Genomic DNA, 19,710 nt, shown 5'->3' with positions numbered 1-19,710 from the left:
GAGATAGCTCACTAGCTCTAATCAAAACAATGAACCAAGGGGTGAACTGTCAAACCTAGAAGGTTTATGCTTTCTAACATAAGCTCAGCTTTGTATTAAGAGACTAGTTTTACACTAGCTTCTGTTCAGATGACTTGTGGATGGAAAGGACCTGAAGCGTGACTGTTTATAAACCTATAACCTTCAGCCTGCTAAGTTAACCATCTGCAGTCTCCACTTAGTAACGGGGCTTTAAGGGCTAAAGACTCTCTTTGCCCAGAATGCCATACGCTGATTCTCTGTACCTAACACCAGTACATAGAATTTAGTTCTCAAATATCAAAATAAAAAATTAGAATGAAAAAAAAAAAGGTTTAAACCTCAGCAAATTAGCTCTGAATTAACTTCTGATTCAAAGGAATAATATTTTTAATTATCAGCTACATGTTACTTTTCTTTTAAATGTCAGAAACAAACGTGTAAAATTTTATTAAAAACATCATTGGCCAAATACAAGCCAGTTAAGATTTTTGGTTTATGCTGGCCTTGTAAGAAAAATAAATAAGCAAAAGACTGGTATTGCTGAGCTTACCATTTACCTGTGTGTAAGGATGCACTAACAGAAAAGCATTAACACAAACACCAATTAAAAGTTCACGTAGAGCAGAGGGGAACTTTTGCATTGACTCATCTGTCTTTAGGCAGACCTATAATATTTAACAAACAAATCAGAAGAACACTTGGTGACTACTTTCTCACACCAAGATGTGTTGAGATACAAAGCTGACAAAAATGAATGTCTGAAGAATTTATTTAAGACTCACACTGACCTCTCTCTTTCCCTCAACACAAATGAATAGAAATGACAGCTTTATTTTCGTCAGTGTAACAGCAAGCAAAAAGAGAGCATGCTTACTCTACATATTCAGGGGACAACATCAAGATATAAGTGTTTGGCACAGAAGCCTGGAAAGCATTTATTTTGAGGACTTGATGTATTTCTAGGTCGTTCACTTTAGATAATACTATACAAAAGAAATATAAAGCTGCTAAACTTATAAAAGATTTCCATTTTCCTTAGAATTCATGACCCCTTATCTCAAGCATGAACACAACAGCTGATGCTGTCACATCTGAGCAGTTTTCATGAGGAATTTGACGCAATAGGAATTACTGGCAGACAAAGATAATTCCTCTAGGAAGGCTGGCACAAAAAAAAGAGAAAAAAAAAAAAGAAGGAAAAATTAAAAAAACCAAACACATTCTCCAAGACAGAGGTGAATTTCTTCCAGACTTGTGGGAGAAAAACTAGGCAAAACTAAACAAATGAAAGTAAACAACCCTGGAACTACAGAGCTTGTTGATGTTCATATCATCTTGAGGACACAGCAAATTAAGATGGACTAGCTGTGTCACTGAAATTATAATTCTAGACTAATGTTTGTAACTTGACACAACACGTCACTTTGAATCCAGGATGGGATTGGAATAGCTGAAGATACTGATAGCCCAAGTGCTTCATCTCTTCTAAAGAAGAAGTAAAAAGAACCTGCAGGTGTCCTTTCAAAAACTCTGTTTATACATTGACACACATTCTATGAATAAGTATACTAGTATACTTTCTCCATAATTTGGGGATGTAGGGGAAGAAAGGCATATTCTAATTTCTCTTGGAAAATGTTGATCCAAAAAACCCATGACTTTTTCAAAAAGCATACACTCTTAGATGAACTCATCTAAACCTCATATATTCTTGTAAAAAAGTGGACGTAAAATCCATTTCTAAAACAAATATTTTCAATTATTTTCCTAGTTAAATAATTTGTGTTCAAGACATAAAACACTCCAACACAATGACGTAAGACTGTGTTTGCACAGAACTGTTTTTTTGATAATTGAATCTTTGCAGAGCTGGGACATTGACTTTGTTGAAGCTTTTGTGTTTTTTTTTCTTTTAAACCAAATGCTGGGCAGAAGCCAGAACTCTATCTCTGCAGAAAGAATATGACAAAAGGGAATCCTCTGCACTGAATGACAGTAGTATACATAATTTATAACTCTTTCCAATTCATTAGTGAGTGATTGTTTACTGTAATCCACCCTTCCCAAGCAATGACCCTTATAGTATAATCTTAAATGAGAATACTTAACCAATTCTTAGCCCTAAAAAAATGGGCTGATGAAAGTTTTTATGCCTCACAGGCAACCAAAAAAAAGTGGCAAAACCGGTTGATGAGGACCTCACTCCCCTATTCTTCACAGCAGTTCATTACCATTCAGCTGTGCAAATAAGACTGTCTTAAATTCCCAAACTTTAACCAGCTGAGTGGTAGGTGTTAAAAAAAATAAAAATCTGGTGGGCAGGAGAGGAGGACATATGAGGAAATATTTGTGCAACTATTCTCCCAAATAACTAAATGTAACATTTCATTAGCATGGAGGCAGGACTTACTTTAAGAGGGTGACCAACTGCTTGGTTTCAATCTTTCTTTTCCCCAATCAGAAAATGAGATATTATTATTCCGAAACAGCTGCTCTCAAAATTTATTCATGAAGAATATTCTAGTGGGAGGTGTCCCTGCCCATGGCAGGGGGGTTGGAACTAGGTGACCTTTAAGTCTTTTGGTCTTTATCTTTTGGTCCCTTCCAACTCTAACTTTTCTATGATTCTATGCTTATATCACCAAAGAATGGCTACTTTCATAACAAGAAACTTAAAAACTGATGCAACAGTTAGGTATACTTTCATTGCTACTTGAGGTATAGCTCAGCTACGTTAAATTAACATTTTAGCACCTAAATGTGACAACGTGTGGGCTAAAATCACAAGAGCAGCCATTTCAGGTTTTTTGCAGTTAAAAACCCTGCCAAGGTTGAACTCATTGAGACTATCTTGTGGCAAATCTAAAATGCTTGATTTTCAAAATATCTCAATATAACTTGTTACATTAGGGTTTTTTTCCCTTTTCTGAACTACTACACAGCTTCATTATTAGTGCAGACATACCAGTACTACAGAATTTCCCAGTCTGCAGTACCAGTTCCTCAGCTGAGGCTGTTGTACAAAAGAGATCAGAAACACTTGTGATGAAAAGCTAGGGTTTTTTTTTTTCCTGCAAGATCAGCCAGCTATTTGTTACGACTGACGAGTTAAGACAAATTTCATTCAAGAATTATGCGACACATTTTAGACTTTGTAAGTTAATTTCTTTCCAGTTTTTTGTGGGAAATAAGGAACTAAAGAGGTAGTTCTCATTGTGCACTGTCCAAAAGTTAAAGGACATTTTCTTTAACAATCTAATTAACTCAAGCAGAAATGTTTTAATTCTCAGTAGTGACCTTAAGCTCAGTGTTCTGCTTTTTCAGAGCTTCCACGGTGTAGGAGATTTCTTTCCATGACTCAAGCTTAACTTTTGCTTGTTCAAGAACCTGCTCAGCTTCTTGTTTAGCTTCTAGCCACTGTGTTGAATCCTTTATCATCTCATGAAGCTGCTGTCTCCGGTTTTGGAGGTGTCCATGCACTTCATCCCACTGGCTCTGTATCTTTTCAACTGGTGAAACACAAAGGAAAAACAAAAGTTGAGTCACTTAGAAGCTTTTTCTTTCTTTTTTCTTTTCTTAGGGAATAAATAATAATATTTAAATCATTCTAGAACTGACCATATTGGAGAGCTCTTTTACTTTTTAAGCTGCAATTGCAACTAAGTTTAGTATAATAAAGAAGAATAGATAAACTGTCCTGGGTCACACAGTATGACACTGGTACACAGCGTGTGTTTCAATGTATATGAAGAAATGCCAGGTTCATGCCTCAAAAAGAATTATGTAACAGGATCACATTTGAGAAAAAGCATCAGCAATCATCCTTCATTCTTACCAAACAAACACAAGGTTTAATATTTTCTGAAGAAAAAGTCTCTTAGGGACTTCATTAATAGTAGTTAAAGATTTATTGCAAGATATAATTAATGGCTATACTTTCTTATTTCATTAAGGCAAATGTTAGCAGACTGCAAAGGGTGTCTAGAAAGCTTTCTCATACGTTCATATTAATTATAAAATAACAATTAGTTTTATCCACTATTTGAAAGAAATGTGATTTATGGGAACTTGGTAATCACTGAAGTCACTGATAAGTGTTGGCTAGTATCCAGCATCAGACTTAACCATAGCAGCATAAAAGCGTCGGACACCTGGTCATCCAAGCAGTCAAAGTTTGACAAAAAAAAATCTCCAAACCAAACCAAACAACCCAAACTCCACAAACAATAAAATATGTACACTGCATGAATTAAAAGGCATTTTTTACGATTTTTTTTTTTAATTTCCTGAGGTTAGTCAGCACAAACTACGTTCTCAATATTTTCTTGAAGACTGCCTCACTACATTGAAAATTCACAAGCCTTCTAGGGAAGGGAACAGAGACTCCTAGAGTACTCAGAAAGCAACTGAAATTATCATCAAGTGTTAGTTCCAGTGCTGCATCTCTCACTGTAGGGTTGATTCCAGAATGGTGCAGGCTAAAGACTAAAGGGATGAGAAATCTCCCTGCTTCAGCAGGGAGAGGAGACTTCTACCTATCACTGTTCTTCCCTCTTCCAGAAAGAAGGGATAAAGACCTTTCCATGGACTCAGCTGAGATTTAGAGAAAGAAGAAAAACTTTCAGCATCCCCTGCTCAAGCCTAGAGAGAAAAACTGCAAGCAAGCACACACAGCAGCATGTTCAAGTCAAAGGAAACACAAAAGAAACTGAAGAAACAGAACAGGAAAACACAAAGTAAAGTGGTTTTACTTCTTTGCAGAGTAAGTATAGCTTAAGACCCAAATACTTAAATTTAAATTGAAGAAATCTAACCCCTCATTTTAGAAAGCTGTATATGAAGGTCACAAAACAACAAATCATTTCTGCTCTGTAACTGGATGAGGATTTCTGATTTAAGCTTTAGGGTATACTTCAAACAACAAAGAGATTGTGGTCTACAGGAAGGGTGAATAAGAGAAGTGTTCTTGAACTGCTCAAGTAAAATCTGTGTGCTACGGCTACAGCATGTGGCTCAAGGGTTGTGCTGGAGGTCTAGGGGGACAAAGACTGCGCACTGTCCACAGTAGCATATGGGCAACAGCTGCCACCTATTTCTTGCAAATAACTACTCGAGTTCCTTCTCCCTTAGACTCTGAGACATTCAGTGTGTTATCTTTTGATCCCTGATAACCTGGAGATTTTGATACATAGCTGACAAAAGTATAACAGCTTATGGCAGCTGTCCATGAAACAAACCTAAAAAAATTCCACATATTTTTGTTTTACTATAAGTTTCTTTGGTTTTTTGGTGTGATTTCTTTTTTTGAGGGGGAAGGGTGGGAGGGTGGAGATTAAGAGATGAATGAAAACTTTGTTGCAGAACTGCTTCAAAAGAAAACCGGGCCTACAATTATATTTATTCTTCATAATAGCTGCTTTTAATTACAAATGCTGATATTTCTTATTAAAAAATAAATATATTTATAGATGGATCTGTTACATAATATCTCATGAGTTTTTTATCTAAGTAAGACATATTAGCAGTCCTTGTCTAGGGACTGTGCTTTTCTCAGCAAGACAGTTTTTCATCACATACTGTGGTCCTGGAATTCCGTGATGACCAATTCTCCCACCCAAGAGGGGAATGAGGCTGCATAATAAAAGATGTATTCAGGACATCTCAGGAGCCCATTTACACAAGTGACTGAATACACAAGCTCCAAATCTATGAAACACATCTCCTTGTGAAAATGCTTGGGTTATCTCCTCAAAAAGGGAAAAGAAAAGCTTCTGACATGGACACTTAAAAATTACATACAGTTTTGTTTTATTCCAGATTGGAGTTGAAGAGTTCAGGAAGTTACTAGGTGATCTGAACAAAAAAAAATATTAAGTCGTTTTCCTGAACCGGTGAATGACAAAACCCATTTAACAAAGTATTTCAGCTGGGGATAAGCACACCATGACATCTAAATAATTAATCTGGCCTTTCTGAGCTGGAATATACCAAACAGTGCAGTACTATATAAGAGAAAATATGCAGAGATAATTTATTAGAGATGCCTTTATAATTATGACAACATTATGTAAGTTTACATCTTCTAAATGGTGCTCGCATTTGAATGCGGACTATTGATTGGTTTTTGAATAACAAAAACCCTCAAGCCTCTAAAGTTTAAAATATGGGAGTTCACTTCCAAAATGTAATGAAAAACACAGTGTAAATCAGTGTCTCTTAAGGATGTATTTTGCTCCCGTGGGTACTCTTTAGTGGGACATTTCCCACAGAAGGAAAGGTGAATACCATTGAGAGATTTATGCCAAACAAAAACATTCAGAAAATCCAATTTGAGTGTATATTGTGTTAGAACTGATCCCAGCAAGCCATGAACCCCTAACCTGCAGCTAATGAGTTACTGACTGCAGATGAGAAGGGTCAGAGAATTGTTATTAAATAATGTTGTTGGATAGCACAAGACAATTTTTAAAATATTCTGAGCATCATGGTTTGTTTTGGGTTTTTTTTTTTTGCAAGGGCACTGAAACATATAAAAGGCTGTCTCTGACTGGGTACTAACAGGAATCAGTTTATGAAGATATTTAAGAGTATTTTAAAATATAGCAATGAGGAATCTCAATAGAAAGTTCTTTCAGGCTAAGACTCTGCCTATAGCCTTGGAAGGGTTATTTCTGCTGTCAGGACTTTATAAAACCAGGGAGATGACCCTAGATATAAGAAATAAAGTTTCAAAACTAGAAAAATAGAAGAATCAATGGCATGTGAAGCAATTGTTCCAGAAAATAATTTGCCCAAGTTTTGGAGAACTAAGGAAAAAGAATTTGATCACTACTTCCTACCTTGAATTTAAGGCCTTCAATAACTAATATTCAGTAAATTTTAAAAATTATATAAACCAAAAACAGATAGAAGGCTATTCCAAAGATTACAAAATATCATGCAACCTAAGTAAGAATATTTAACATGGCTAAAAAAGTAAGCTTTTCTAAGAAAAAGTAATGTAATTGTCCTTACTGCACTCGATTATAATAGTCTATCTGTGGTGACTACACACTGAAAACACACAAATAGACAGAACAAATGTGGCTCCATGTGCACTATTACTATCACTACAGCACAGGAATTTTAAATAATTTGTAATGACGATAAAAGCCTTTTTTCCCAATAGTTCGGTAGTGTCTGAAGCACCTCAGTTTACATTGTTCATTACAACCAAGTCCTGTGCCTTCTCCATTTCAAAGACTAATTTCTTTTTTAGTGTGCCACTCACACTTTGTATCCCATTTTTTTTCCCCTTTTTTTTACCATCTATATTTGGCAACAGCACAATATATTTTTTGTAAGAATCAGTATTTGAAACTATCTCAAGAGGATTCTTAATCATTCAGTGTAGAATTTATTTACCAATCAATCTGCAAAGGAGCAATCTGGAAATAAAGGACATTTTCTTTATAGACTTAAGGAAAAGAAATAATTTCAAATCATTTTATCAATCCATGTAGCCATTAACTACTTTTATTTGAATATGAAACCAAAAGAATATTTGACAATTAACAAATCTAAAATGAGTACCAGAAAGACAAAATACATACAGCAGGTTATTTCCTGAAGTGAAACCCAAACCCCATCCATTTCCCAATCACGGTGCTCCAGGCAGAAGTCCTCATTGTATTTCACTTACATAAGTTTTGTGCTTGCTTACTGGAAAGTGTCCCAGCATGGCTCAAATAATTCCCAGTTCATCACTGAACTCTCTTAAATGAATAATTTAGGGGCATGGTGAGATTCTACCAGTATGTAATTTCAGGGGTGCTATTCCATTTCTTTTGTTCATCACTAGTATTCACTAGCTGTTCAATAGCGATTATATCACTAAGATGGACAAAAGAAATTCTGCTGAACTGATCACAGTTTTAGTAAGTTATTAGACACGGTATCAAAGCAGAAAAGTGCATTTAAAGCAATCAAACACAAGATAACTATTTTTCAATCTGATTATCATCGATTTAGTACATTGAGGAAAGAATAACCTCAGTGAAGGAGACTGCTGGCTTAAGACTCAGTTTTACTTATTAACAAAAAATTTTATACTGTTCTTTTTAAACTCTAGGTATAACAGAGAAACCACAAACAAAAAATAAATCTCTTTGTTAAGAGCCCATATCATTGATAAGACAAATATAACTCTTCACTGAGTGTTTACTCTCTGTTGTTTATAGCAGCAGTGGAAACAACAGAAAAGGAGTCTGAGAAGAGGCTGTCAGTCACAGCAGAAATAATGTTCATCTTGCTGTAAGTTACATTTAGCCTATGCAAAGATGAAAAAAAGCAATCATTCCATGCCAGTTTGATAAGTCCATTGAATCTAGTACAGACTCCAAAAATAACGAACAAGTAAACGAATAGCAACAGAATTTGTGAGGTAGAAACCCTCCACTTACCTTGTTCAACAAATTACCTAAACTGCACTCATTTTGCTCTGTAGGAGAGTGCTTTACAAAAGCATTACTGTCAATATATTGACATTTTTCTATAAAAGTAATTTTTTACTGTAGGTTCACAGATTTGAAGACTAAAGGGACTAATGCAATCTGACCTGATGCAGAATATAACTGGAGAACAGCAGAATTATGGACAGTTATAATTCATGTTACCAAGAGAAGCTACTGATGCACTGATATTCCTTAGCTGAAAAATGAAAATCATTTTATATGCATCTTTGAGTCTTTCAATTTACTTATACTTTGCAAGAATGATCATGATGAAAAGACACATTGAGCTTGAAATCTAGCCAATTCTGAAAAATGACTTACGAATAGTTTCATATTTTTGTCATAATCTCTCGATTCTTAAGGTTTTTTTCACCCTTCTGCTTTGTAGCAATATGAAACAGCCAGTGTACTGAAGGAAAAAAACTGAATAGCCTTTAAACACTATGGCTGTACAGAATGGCTGTCACTGGCAAACAGAATGAAAGCATGAGGAAGAAAAAATTTTACATCCTCTGCCAGTTGTACTAAATTCAGTTGTCAATGTTAAGTATAACAGGTTAAGAAATTCGTAGTTGAGGACATTGTACTGCATTCACCTAGAAGAGTCCATCAGATTGGATTCATTTCTGCTCAAGCTGCAGTCCCACAATATACTTATATATGTTCTGGATAGCTAATTGTTATGTACTTCATCTTACTTCATATGCTTTCAGATAATCTATGCATTTATCCATATAAAATTTAATTTATTTAAACTTTTATGGCTGCATATAACACAAGTTTTCCCAATCCCAAAAACTTTAAGCGTGTCTTACTAAACAGTGAGTAGCTTTAAACAGTAAAATTTCCCACGTAATAGGGATAAAAAAATTATGAGGAAAAAGAGATGTTTTTCATAGGGCTACAAGACCATTCTGAAGGAACAACAACAATGCATTGCGGGCATAGCTTTCTGATAATTTCCGATTTTGGCTCAGTTTTCTGCAAACCACATGAGTGGAATCACAGTCATTTGTCTTACCTTGTGGTTAACTGGCTTTTAATAATTGTACTAAGCAAATAACCCTAAACTAACATTTTTTTTTTCTAGGAAAAGGATTCAGTTAAAGTTCTCAATTTATCAATTATTTCTTGCTGAAAATGCTCTACCTTCTCTTCTGCTGCCTTCCAGATCAGGAGTTGTCTGACCTGAGTCTCATTCTTCAAGAAGGAATTGCTTTATTAGTCTATCATACAACATCCCTTGACAAAAGGATGCCAGCCCTCTTCTTATAAACAATTGTGAATCTGTGAGAGACTAGGAAGAACATTTGGATAGTAGACACAGTGTCAAAAGAGGATAAGTGTAAGACATTTCTTCTTTAAATGCTGAAGTACTTAAGGAGTTACAGGAACAGTTATAACATGTACTAAGTTTCTGCCTGTAGGCTATCATTATAGAGTGGAGCTGGATAGGGGACAGTACACAGTAGAGAACAGTTGGAGCCATCCTACTCAGACAGTAATTTATGCTTCATCTGTCTTTTTTTATCTTTTCTTGTAAAGCAGTATTTCTCTTAACCTTTTTCAGAGGCTTATAAAAGTCATGTTTCTTAAACAATGACCTTAGAAAGTTATAGCAACACTTTAACTAAATATGTAAAAACGCTAATTATGTGTCATCTAAGACATTTTATGCATGCCTTAGATGATCAGTAATGTGATGAGACAATTTAGCCGATAAACCCAAAATTAATGGTGGGGTGGAAATATAGAATATGTAGCTTAATGTGAAGTCTGTCGTTTATGCCAGTAAAATTTCAGATGTGGCTTTTATGTACCATTAATCTATTAAGGTATTTATAGAAAGATTTTTTCTTTTTATATTAAAAAAAAAAAAGTCTATGGCTTACAAAAAATTAGGCAAAACAGAAAGTATGTACTCAAATTAAGCTGCACATAAACAAGTGAATGAATAATACCTGGGAAGATGGAAAGAAACGTAATCCTTTATACTATCATGCAATATTCTAGTTTATAAGAAGAGATAGATGATATTACAAAAGAAACTAGGAAGAAGCAACACTCACACCCTTCATTCGTCTTTCTGGGGTGATGAACAGCAATGAAAATGTACCTGAAAGACCCATAAAAGCATGAAAGTTGTGGGACGAAGAATGTTACCTTCCTTGGCTTCTCAGAGATTAAGAAAGATAGGCAATTAGAGAGATTTCAACAGATTTAAATGTTTTTTATAAGCATGTACACTCATCATCTCATTTGGTAGTTTGATAATTTTGGAGGGTAATTAATTTTCCAACTATTGCAACTCTATGATTTAAATTTGTTTTGTTTCACTAGGGTAAGCCTATTTTTCTTTTATCTAAAAATCACTTCCATACGATCAAACTAATGAAGGTCACTCTGTTCCTTTGGAAGTGTCAGATCAAATGGAATGAACTGAAAACTGTCAAGTGGTTTCCACTAAGCATCAAGTGAATAATTCTTCAGCACTGTGAAGCATGCTTTATACTTTGCTATACAGAGTGGGAGTCAGAGACCAGACTAAGCTGGTAGCACATCTAAAGAAATCAGTTTCTTATAACAAGAAAAAAGCAACTTCCATGACGGAGCACTGAGAAGGGCATGCAAGAGCTTATTATTTGGAAAACAGGTCCTTCAGAAAGCATTCACTAGTTTTTATAAAACTATTTATGTGCATAACATTTATCATCTCTCAAACGAAGTTTTCATGATAATTTTTTTCACTAAATAAAAAAGGAAATAGATCATGATATGCATGATGTGGAAGAGCACTTGCCTTTCATTTTAAAATGTTATACAATCAGTAAAATTTTTATGTGAGAAATAAACACTTACCCTACAGAGAGGTAGTATTCTTCAGGACTTAGTATGAAATAGGTAACAAACCTAACTGTAGTTTTGTTAGAAACCTACAGAAACAAATGAAAATATGTATATGCATATATACACGAGTATTGACTAAGGAGATGGATAGACAGATTAGGGAATGAACTTCTGATACCTCTCTATTGTTGTCAGAGCCTTAAGGAGTAGGACATTTATGGAGAAATGGACTGTCAAAGTCAGTCCAACTGCTCAGGCAGGATGCAGTCAACAGTGATTCTTCTGCGACTCCAGCAGCAGGATCCATATGGGCAAACCACCAGAAGTTAATTAACTTATTTTTTTCTGCAGAGGCTCACATATTTGGATGATATCAAAAACCTGACCTTTTAGTAATATGTACTAACTCAAAAACCAGAGGGTTCCCTTGCTTAATCATCTCTCAAAATGTTTGTTTTATTCAATTTCCTTTGTTGTATGTAGAAAATAGCTACTGTGTTATTGAATTTAGCTACTTTCTTCAATATTAATCATATAGTTATGAAGACTTACATTAGATTTATATCTGATATTTAGACTGATGGAAGGTACTCAAACAGAAGCCACAGGATTATGACTAATCTGATTAAGTAGATAAGTGAATATGTAAGTAAACCAATCATTTCAGTCTTAAATTTATATAAAAGTTTTCAAAGAACTTAATAGGAAAAAAATAATTAATAATTCTGTCTTTTTTAAGGAATGTAATTATTAATTAGAAGTGACTGGGCATTTTAGTATTTGTCTTTGCCCAAATGTCCGTTAATATTTTTTTCTAGGATTCTGGTTATTTAAGCTTTTAGAGGGAAAATAAATTATAATTATGAAACTAATTCTTGTTCATTGATGATAGCATTTGTAATAATCAATGTACCCACAAAATTTTAAGAAAACCTTTTTTTCAGAAGAAATATGACTTGTCTCTGCCTGAATTTAAAAATGGGACATTATAGTAGTGAAATGATATTCTACTTTCTCTGAACATAAACAAGAATGCTATTAGCATTATTAAAATACATCAGCTTTCATATACTAACGCTTTCATAGACTTCCAAACTTACTGATACAAAAACATCATGGTAGTTCTGGCAGTTTAAGTCTTGAAATGCGTGAAATTCATTACCTAGCTAATGAAGCATACAAGCAACGAATTTCAGAATTCTTAGTACCACATAACTTTGTGTTGCCATTTTACATTCATATTACACTGTATATTTTTGATGTCATCAGCCTACTAACTTCTACTGAGTTTAGGCTGAGACTTGCTTTTCAACTATGTCTGCATTTGTTAATCTGTACACTGACTTGCTTTGGTTTTGATTTAATAGACCCAGCTCTAACTACGTGGGAGATCTTAGAGTACCAAAATACCTAGAAAATTAAAATGGACTTCTAATTTCTACAAATATGTGAATATCAGACTCCAAGTTATTGAAGCAAAGTTTTGCATAGCATTTATATTCCTATTTTCTTCAAGAAGCAAAATAATTTCCTCAGGAGAACCTCCACTTCCCACAAAAGACATAAATCCAGAATTCAAAGACTGCAACTGGCGTTGATTCATTTGACAATGGATAAACAGCAAATCTCTTCCTTCTGTTATTTGACATTAAATATTATATGAGCTGTCAGATTAACATCATCTAAAAGCTAAGCTTTTGTTTTCCAGAACTCAAAAATCTCAAATCATTACCACTGTAATACTCACTAATTAAGCTGCATCAGCAAGGGTAAACTGGCACACTTTGTGCAATGGTCAGTAAGCAACACAGTAGCTCCCATTTGTTGGTCTTAACTCTGAGACCATCTGATGGACTACAATTGCTCTCTACAGTATTCCATGACTAGGAATTATGATCACAGACTATCATGAATCTTTTGCTCTGTCTCTTCTGACAATGCTAGGTCTGCACCGTGATTCGACTGCCGAACCTCCACGGCACATGCCTCTCAACAGAGGTCAGCTGGGAAACAAGTCTAGAGCTCTGTTCACTCACCTACACAACAGAAAGCACGGGGCTGGCAACAATACCATGCTTAGCTCAGTGGACGAACCAAAACCTGCTTCAACTTTTGGTCAGCCCTGAATTGGTCAAGCAGTTGGACTAGATGATCGTTGTGGGTCCCTTCCAACTGAAATACTCCTTTTCACTTCTGTATTTTACTACAAAGCTCAACATCCTGCTTACAGGAAAACACATAAAATGGAGCAAAGAAAAGGTATCCAATGACCAGATGAAACCATTACTGCTGCCATTCTAATATAATGCTGCAGTGAAGAAAGCCAAGTGTCGAAAGCTCAAAAATTCAGAGAGTATAATAATAATGGAAATGCAATGAATATTCTGCAATATTGTTGTATCTCTTTTTCTGGAATACTGCACTCATTTCTACATTTAAGAAGACATAAGCACAGTCTGACACTTCCAGGAAAAATTTCCATGGCATAGGCGTTTTCTCTACTGTACACAGGTTCTCATCCAGTTAAAATAAAATTAAATAAAACCTTTTCTAAATATTCTGTGTCAGGTTCTAAGTTCCACCAAGCCCAGATGCCACCACTTTCACACTATATATCTGACTGTTCAACATCTACTCTCCTTTGCTGTTACTCAGCTAGAGTTTGTCTAGATCACTCTTGATGGGTCACTTTCTGCTGACAAGAAAGATGAAACATGAGCAGCTAATCCCCAGAGTTTGTATGCTATTTGCCCTTACGTCCCTTTTTGGCATGGTGAAGGCTGACACAATCCTGTGAGCGTTGCCAAACACAGATTGAAAAGATTCAGTCCCCATTTTCATATGTCCTGAAATGTGTAATAAAATTAAATTGTTTAAATTATCTACAGTATTTCATAAGGCACTGCAATAATGGTTTGGTATACGTAACAAAATGAAACTACCAGCTGGTGCAACCACCCATCAAAGTCTCAGGAACTCTCACACAGGCTAGGACGGTATTTACTCAGGTTGGACTTACAAGGGAGCTTTGGGACTGTGCAAAACATTGTTTTTGTTATTGGTTTACTGCCAACTCCAGCAAAACTAAAGACACAGTAAATTTATATTGAGGGTAGCCATAGTAAAATCCGTAGGCCAAATGTACTCCAGGGTGCTTAACTAGATTGTCTGAGAACAACTGCAAATTCCAATATATTCTTTGTGCATTGCATTCATTTCAGAAAAAGATAGGACACAATATATACCAAAATCTGCATTTGCCTGATATCACTGATTATGTGGCATCTAAATTTAGCCTATAATCTCTGCAGAGCTGGACCTTTGTTTCCTGTTTGCTCTGTAATTACTATAGAAAATTATGGTCTGGGATAAATGAATATATACTGTTCTGACACAGTTTTTTAAAATAACTGTGGATGTTAAATATTGCCCATCAAACTCTGGATGAAATGTCAGTGGAAGAGTGGAAGAGTAATTTGATCACATTTTGAAAATTTCTGAACAATTCCTTTTTTGTTATTTCCATTTATTTTCATTTTGACTAATTTGTTGCAACACAGTCAGTCTCTTACACATGGCTCTTCTGTTTGTATCATCATGGATAACAACAAAATAAAATGGATATTTTTACTGTTTACATATCTGCTTCTAGTCAAATTTATAACATGCTGTGCAAGCTACTATTTCTAACACAGTGCAACCTTGAAATACTGGCCAAAACAACAAAGTTTGACATATTCAAACAAAACAGGTTAAAAAAAACTAGTCTTCTGAAAACACATGGCAGAAAAAAGCTGGGAGATAAGACATATTATCCCACCTTATCTTAGTAAAGAACTGAACATATGAAATTAAAAAACTTTTCTGGAATTACAAAGAAAGTCTGTAGCAGATCTGGAAATTAAATCAAGGTCAGCCTCACCTCTGATGATACAAGAAGCTTGCTCTTACTGTATTTTCATTGATCCCTATAGGCAAAAAAAAATAACCCATATGCTATCACACACTGACCTCAGGCATAAGGAATACGTTAGTGCTTAGTGGTTGGCAGGGGGCTTCCACTAGGAAGAAAAAATGAAGAATAGCAAGTATTCCTCAGATGCAATCATATATTTGCAAGGAAAGAATAAAATATCCTCCTTTCTTTGTTGTGGTAGTCTGCCTTACCGGTAGGCTGCCTCAGCCTTTGCAAGCATTCTCTCTCTACTTTCCATCATGTGTATGAGGGTTTCTCTTGATATCCTGGAATTTTTTGTTACTCTTATCTCGCCTCTTCTTTCCGAGCAAAAAGCAGCCAGGTGGAGGCACAGACCTGCTCCATTTCTGCTGCTGCAAACAGCAGAGGGTTTATTAAACTCAAGAATTCAGAGATATCTCAAATGGTATCTAAGAAGCTGATAAGATCAAGTCTAAGAGAAGTTGTTAACATCTAAAAATAAAGACTATCATTTGGCTAATTTGTTTTCCAGATGTCTACGCATTACAACCTGAAAACTAATGGGACACTTCCTGTAAAAAGCTGTGAAAACACCAACAATGCTTCTGAATAGGCCTGTGCAACCATCTCTAAATCCAACAGAGTTTTCCTACATTACCTGCACTACAGAGCCCTGGTCTCAGCTACAGCAGCAACTTTCACAAGTCCAGTCCTAGAAAGAGGAGATGAGCAGGAGGCATAACCAGAGTGAAAGGCGAGTGCAATGCCACGGTTCAAACAGAACAGGGAACAAGCAACAGAACAAGAGCAGAAGCAACACAGAACTGATTAAACTGATTACCTAAACCAGAATTTTCTACATGGGGGACAGAGGGGGGAGGAGAGGAAATGGAGGAAGTACAGAAAGGCAGGTGAAAATACACCTCTAGGAGTCCTTGTGATCTTCAGGAAAGAGCCTGTGAACTCTGCTTGTGCCACACACTGCCTGGCAGCCATGGCGGCTGCCTGACCTGGTGCAGCAGCTTGGGCGACACTGGCACCGCACCCCCGGCTGTAGCCTGTGGGGTGCCCAGGCAGGAGGAGGCCATGACCTGCCCTATGCCAGTCGCAGCTTGTCCCAGCCAGCTCTGAGACCAGTGGTGCCTCTGCCCAAAGGTGCTGCAGACAGGTCAGCAGCAGCCAGAGGTAGGAGGCCCAGTGGGAGGCTGGTGAGGACACACAAGAGAGTGGCGAGGAGAAGAACGAAGAAGCACGTTGGGAGAAACAAAATGGAGGAGACACGTGGAAGAGGACACGGCTGGAGGTGCATGCATGGAGGGAGGCATTCACAGCTGGTCCTGCCACCCCAAGCAACCCCCTTGGCCAAGGGCATCCACAGTTTCCAGTCTCAGAGGTAGCTCAGGTGTCTTTTCATAACACCACATGGCATCTTAAAATGGTTTTCACAGTTGCAAATATAAAAGGTTAGGTCCTCAGTGTTTTTACAGATTATTAAAATCACCTGTAAAATACGTAGAAGTACGAACATGAAAATGCAACAGGTACGTGTTAACTGTGAAAAATCAATCAAATGGTTTTGGTACAGATGGCAGCAGATGTGCAACAGCACAGTTCCTGGCAACTTCTGTACTTCAGGGGTTTTCTACCAGATAAAACACCTATGAAAATTTCATGATTCCCAAAAGTGCTAACCACTCATTAAATTCTGTCATCTTGCCCAAATCTAAAAACAAATGAAAAATCCAAATTACTTTCTAATCAATTGCTGATATCTATTCTGACTAAAGATATATTCAGATATGTGATATCATCAAGTCCAGTAATAAAGAATATCAGCATTGCAATGTGAACATTCACAAGGGGAACTCCCACAAAAAGTACATCCCAGTAAACAATAAAAAAAGACAGCTAAAATCCAGGCAATTTAATATTAAAAAAACCCAAGTAATTCTTTCAAGTTTGTATAAATTGACTGAATGTCAACATTTAAAAGTTCAATTAAAATAAAATTATTAATTAAATTTATTATCTAAAAATATTAAAACTCTATATAAAGACAGTGAAAACTAGGAAGATAATGAGGTTTTGGGGGGTAAATGGGATGTTTTTGTTAAAAATGGAGCTTAGTAACTCCCTTAAAGAAAAAAGGGAATGCATCCAAACCATATGATGCAATATTTTTGAGACTTTCAGACTTCAACATATTAAGTAGTCCTAGCATTTAGCAAGAAATACAAATCTACTACCCCCCCAAAAAAATGTCCATGACCTTGAGCAAACACATACTCACAGATTTTAAGGTTAGAGAGTAACTTCGTTGATTGCCCAAGTGGACTTTATATAAACACAGTGATGGAATTTCACCGGTAGACAGGGAATTTACATTGCTTACAAAAATAGACTTAAACTTTGAAAAATAATTCTTAAAGTGTAGAATGCTAATACAGTTACAAATAACAGACAAGTGTTTTCCCTTCTTTCCCTCTTGGACCTTGGTCATTTTGGGTATTTACTTGCAATGGAGATGGGCCACAATTATGGTATAAGGGGTATAAATATTTTTAATGGCAAATTATTAACACTACTCTTTTAACACAGAAAATTGACTGAGTCATTCCAATATTGCTCAAAGAGAAAAACAATACCTTTCTTATTATCTGGCCGCTACACGAGTCAATGTAACATGCTTTTACCACTGACAACAAGTAAGTCAAAACTCTTCAGCATCTATTATTTTCAGACTTTAAATTATTTTGTAAAAATGTTAATTACTATTTGTAAAATGAGATTGAATCCAATCTTGAAATCCAATGTAATTAAAACCAGATTTTTTTTCTCTATCACTGTCAATAAGAAGTCTCATATTAGATTCTGTTAAATATGCTGAAATCTAAAATAAGTCAATACTTGCTTTCCTGAAGAGCTGCAAATTCTTGATAGTTTTAGTCCATTAAGTGTTTCAAAAAAATATGTTAACACTTCTCTAATTGTTTAAGATATGAAAGAAGGAATTTGTATCCTCAGAATTACTCCCAATTTACTTGACATTTGCATACCATTGGATTCTTAAATATTCTTCAGATGGACATGTTACTAGCATTTTCAGAGACAACAGCGTAAAAGAGTAAGAGCTGCAATCTTATCCCATGTGGCAGTTCCTTACCTTCTCTTTACATCTTGCTTGTACCACTTTTGCAAGTAAGTTTGCTTCTTTCTGAAGCTACTGAGACACTGGTCTCGTTAAACTTTAAAAAAAGAAACCTCCTTCATATTGAAGATTTCTGTGAGGACTAAAGAGTTTCACAAAGACTTTAGGAACAAAGGCAGGCGGTTACATAAAACTAGACTGTTAAAATATGACTCCCCTTGAGCATAAAAGAAAGAAAAGATGCCCCTGACAACACTATTAATAGGACTTATTGTAGTAGGGGAGCAGACAATAGTACTTGGGGAAAGGAATTGCTTGCTGACAGCCCGTAAACAAGAATTTCTGTCATTTCATGTCTGCTCATGGTTCTGGGCAACACTTAATTTCAGGTAGCTGGTGACTGGGTAAGTTGAAGGTGAGGGGGGAGGGGAAGGAGAGGGTTGAAGATTTATATGGTTTGGCCCTTTTACTAAAACCACTTCTATCACCTCAGTCTCCAAACATTTTAAGAACAGCAGAGTAAATTGCAGAATATTAAGTAGGATTGCATTTTCTTGGCACTATAAATTAGAAGACTTTTTTTTTCCATATTCTGACTGACCACCTCTGTTGATTAACTCAGTCCCTAAATGATGATCAACAGAAGTTAAAAAAAGACACAAAGCAGACTCAAACACCATCTCTCCCACAATGCCATATCAAATCGCTACTCAGGGTGGGTTTGGGTTTTGTTTTGGGGTTTTGGGTGTTTTTTGTTGTTTTGTTTTGTTTTTTTTTTTTTTTTTTTTTACTTTTCTGGGCTTAGTCAAGGTTATTTAAAGCCTTTTTAAAAAAATTATTTCCATATCACACTTGCTGAAGGGTCTCTTCCTGCAGCACAACCTTAAACTCCTCACTGGAGTTTATCTTTGCTGTTCGCAAGCTCACAATTAGCAGAGAACTCACTTCATGGTCGTATTTTCCTGATGAGAGATATGGTCAACCATTCTGCTCTCCTAGCTGTTTTGGAGGATAGATGACAAAATTTTACTAACACTTATGATTTGTGCAAAATCTATCCAACACAAGAATCCAGGGGTGCCTGTTCACCAACACAGACTGACTTCTAGGAACATAAAACTTATAACATTCTTATCTGTTTAGAAGTAGCTAGTCTAGAACTAGCCAGCTACGTTCCACCTGAATTACCACACAACACAAAATTTAGTAATTATCTAACTCTCTTCACAGGCCTGAGAATGTAAGTAAGCTCTGAGCAAGACACC

At 35.8% G+C, this 19,710-nt stretch overlaps 1 protein-coding gene across 2 annotated transcripts in view; it reads right to left on the bottom strand.

Moving 5' to 3' along the window:
* DMD (dystrophin) overlaps positions 1 to 19,710 on the bottom strand; it is a 1,192,402-nt gene that overhangs the window by 286,678 nt on the left and 886,014 nt on the right. For both annotated transcript variants that reach the window (XM_074159135.1, XM_074159144.1), the window contains exon 53: positions 3,319 to 3,530. In XM_074159135.1, the coding sequence (XP_074015236.1) occupies positions 3,319 to 3,530 (212 nt within the window). The remainder of the gene's footprint in view (positions 1 to 3,318; positions 3,531 to 19,710) is intronic.

Source organism: Numenius arquata, chromosome 1, assembly GCF_964106895.1.
Source record: "Numenius arquata chromosome 1, bNumArq3.hap1.1, whole genome shotgun sequence".
In the NCBI taxonomy this organism is placed as follows: Eukaryota; Metazoa; Chordata; class Aves; order Charadriiformes; family Scolopacidae; genus Numenius; species Numenius arquata.
This window is presented reverse-complemented; position numbering and strand designations above follow the sequence as displayed.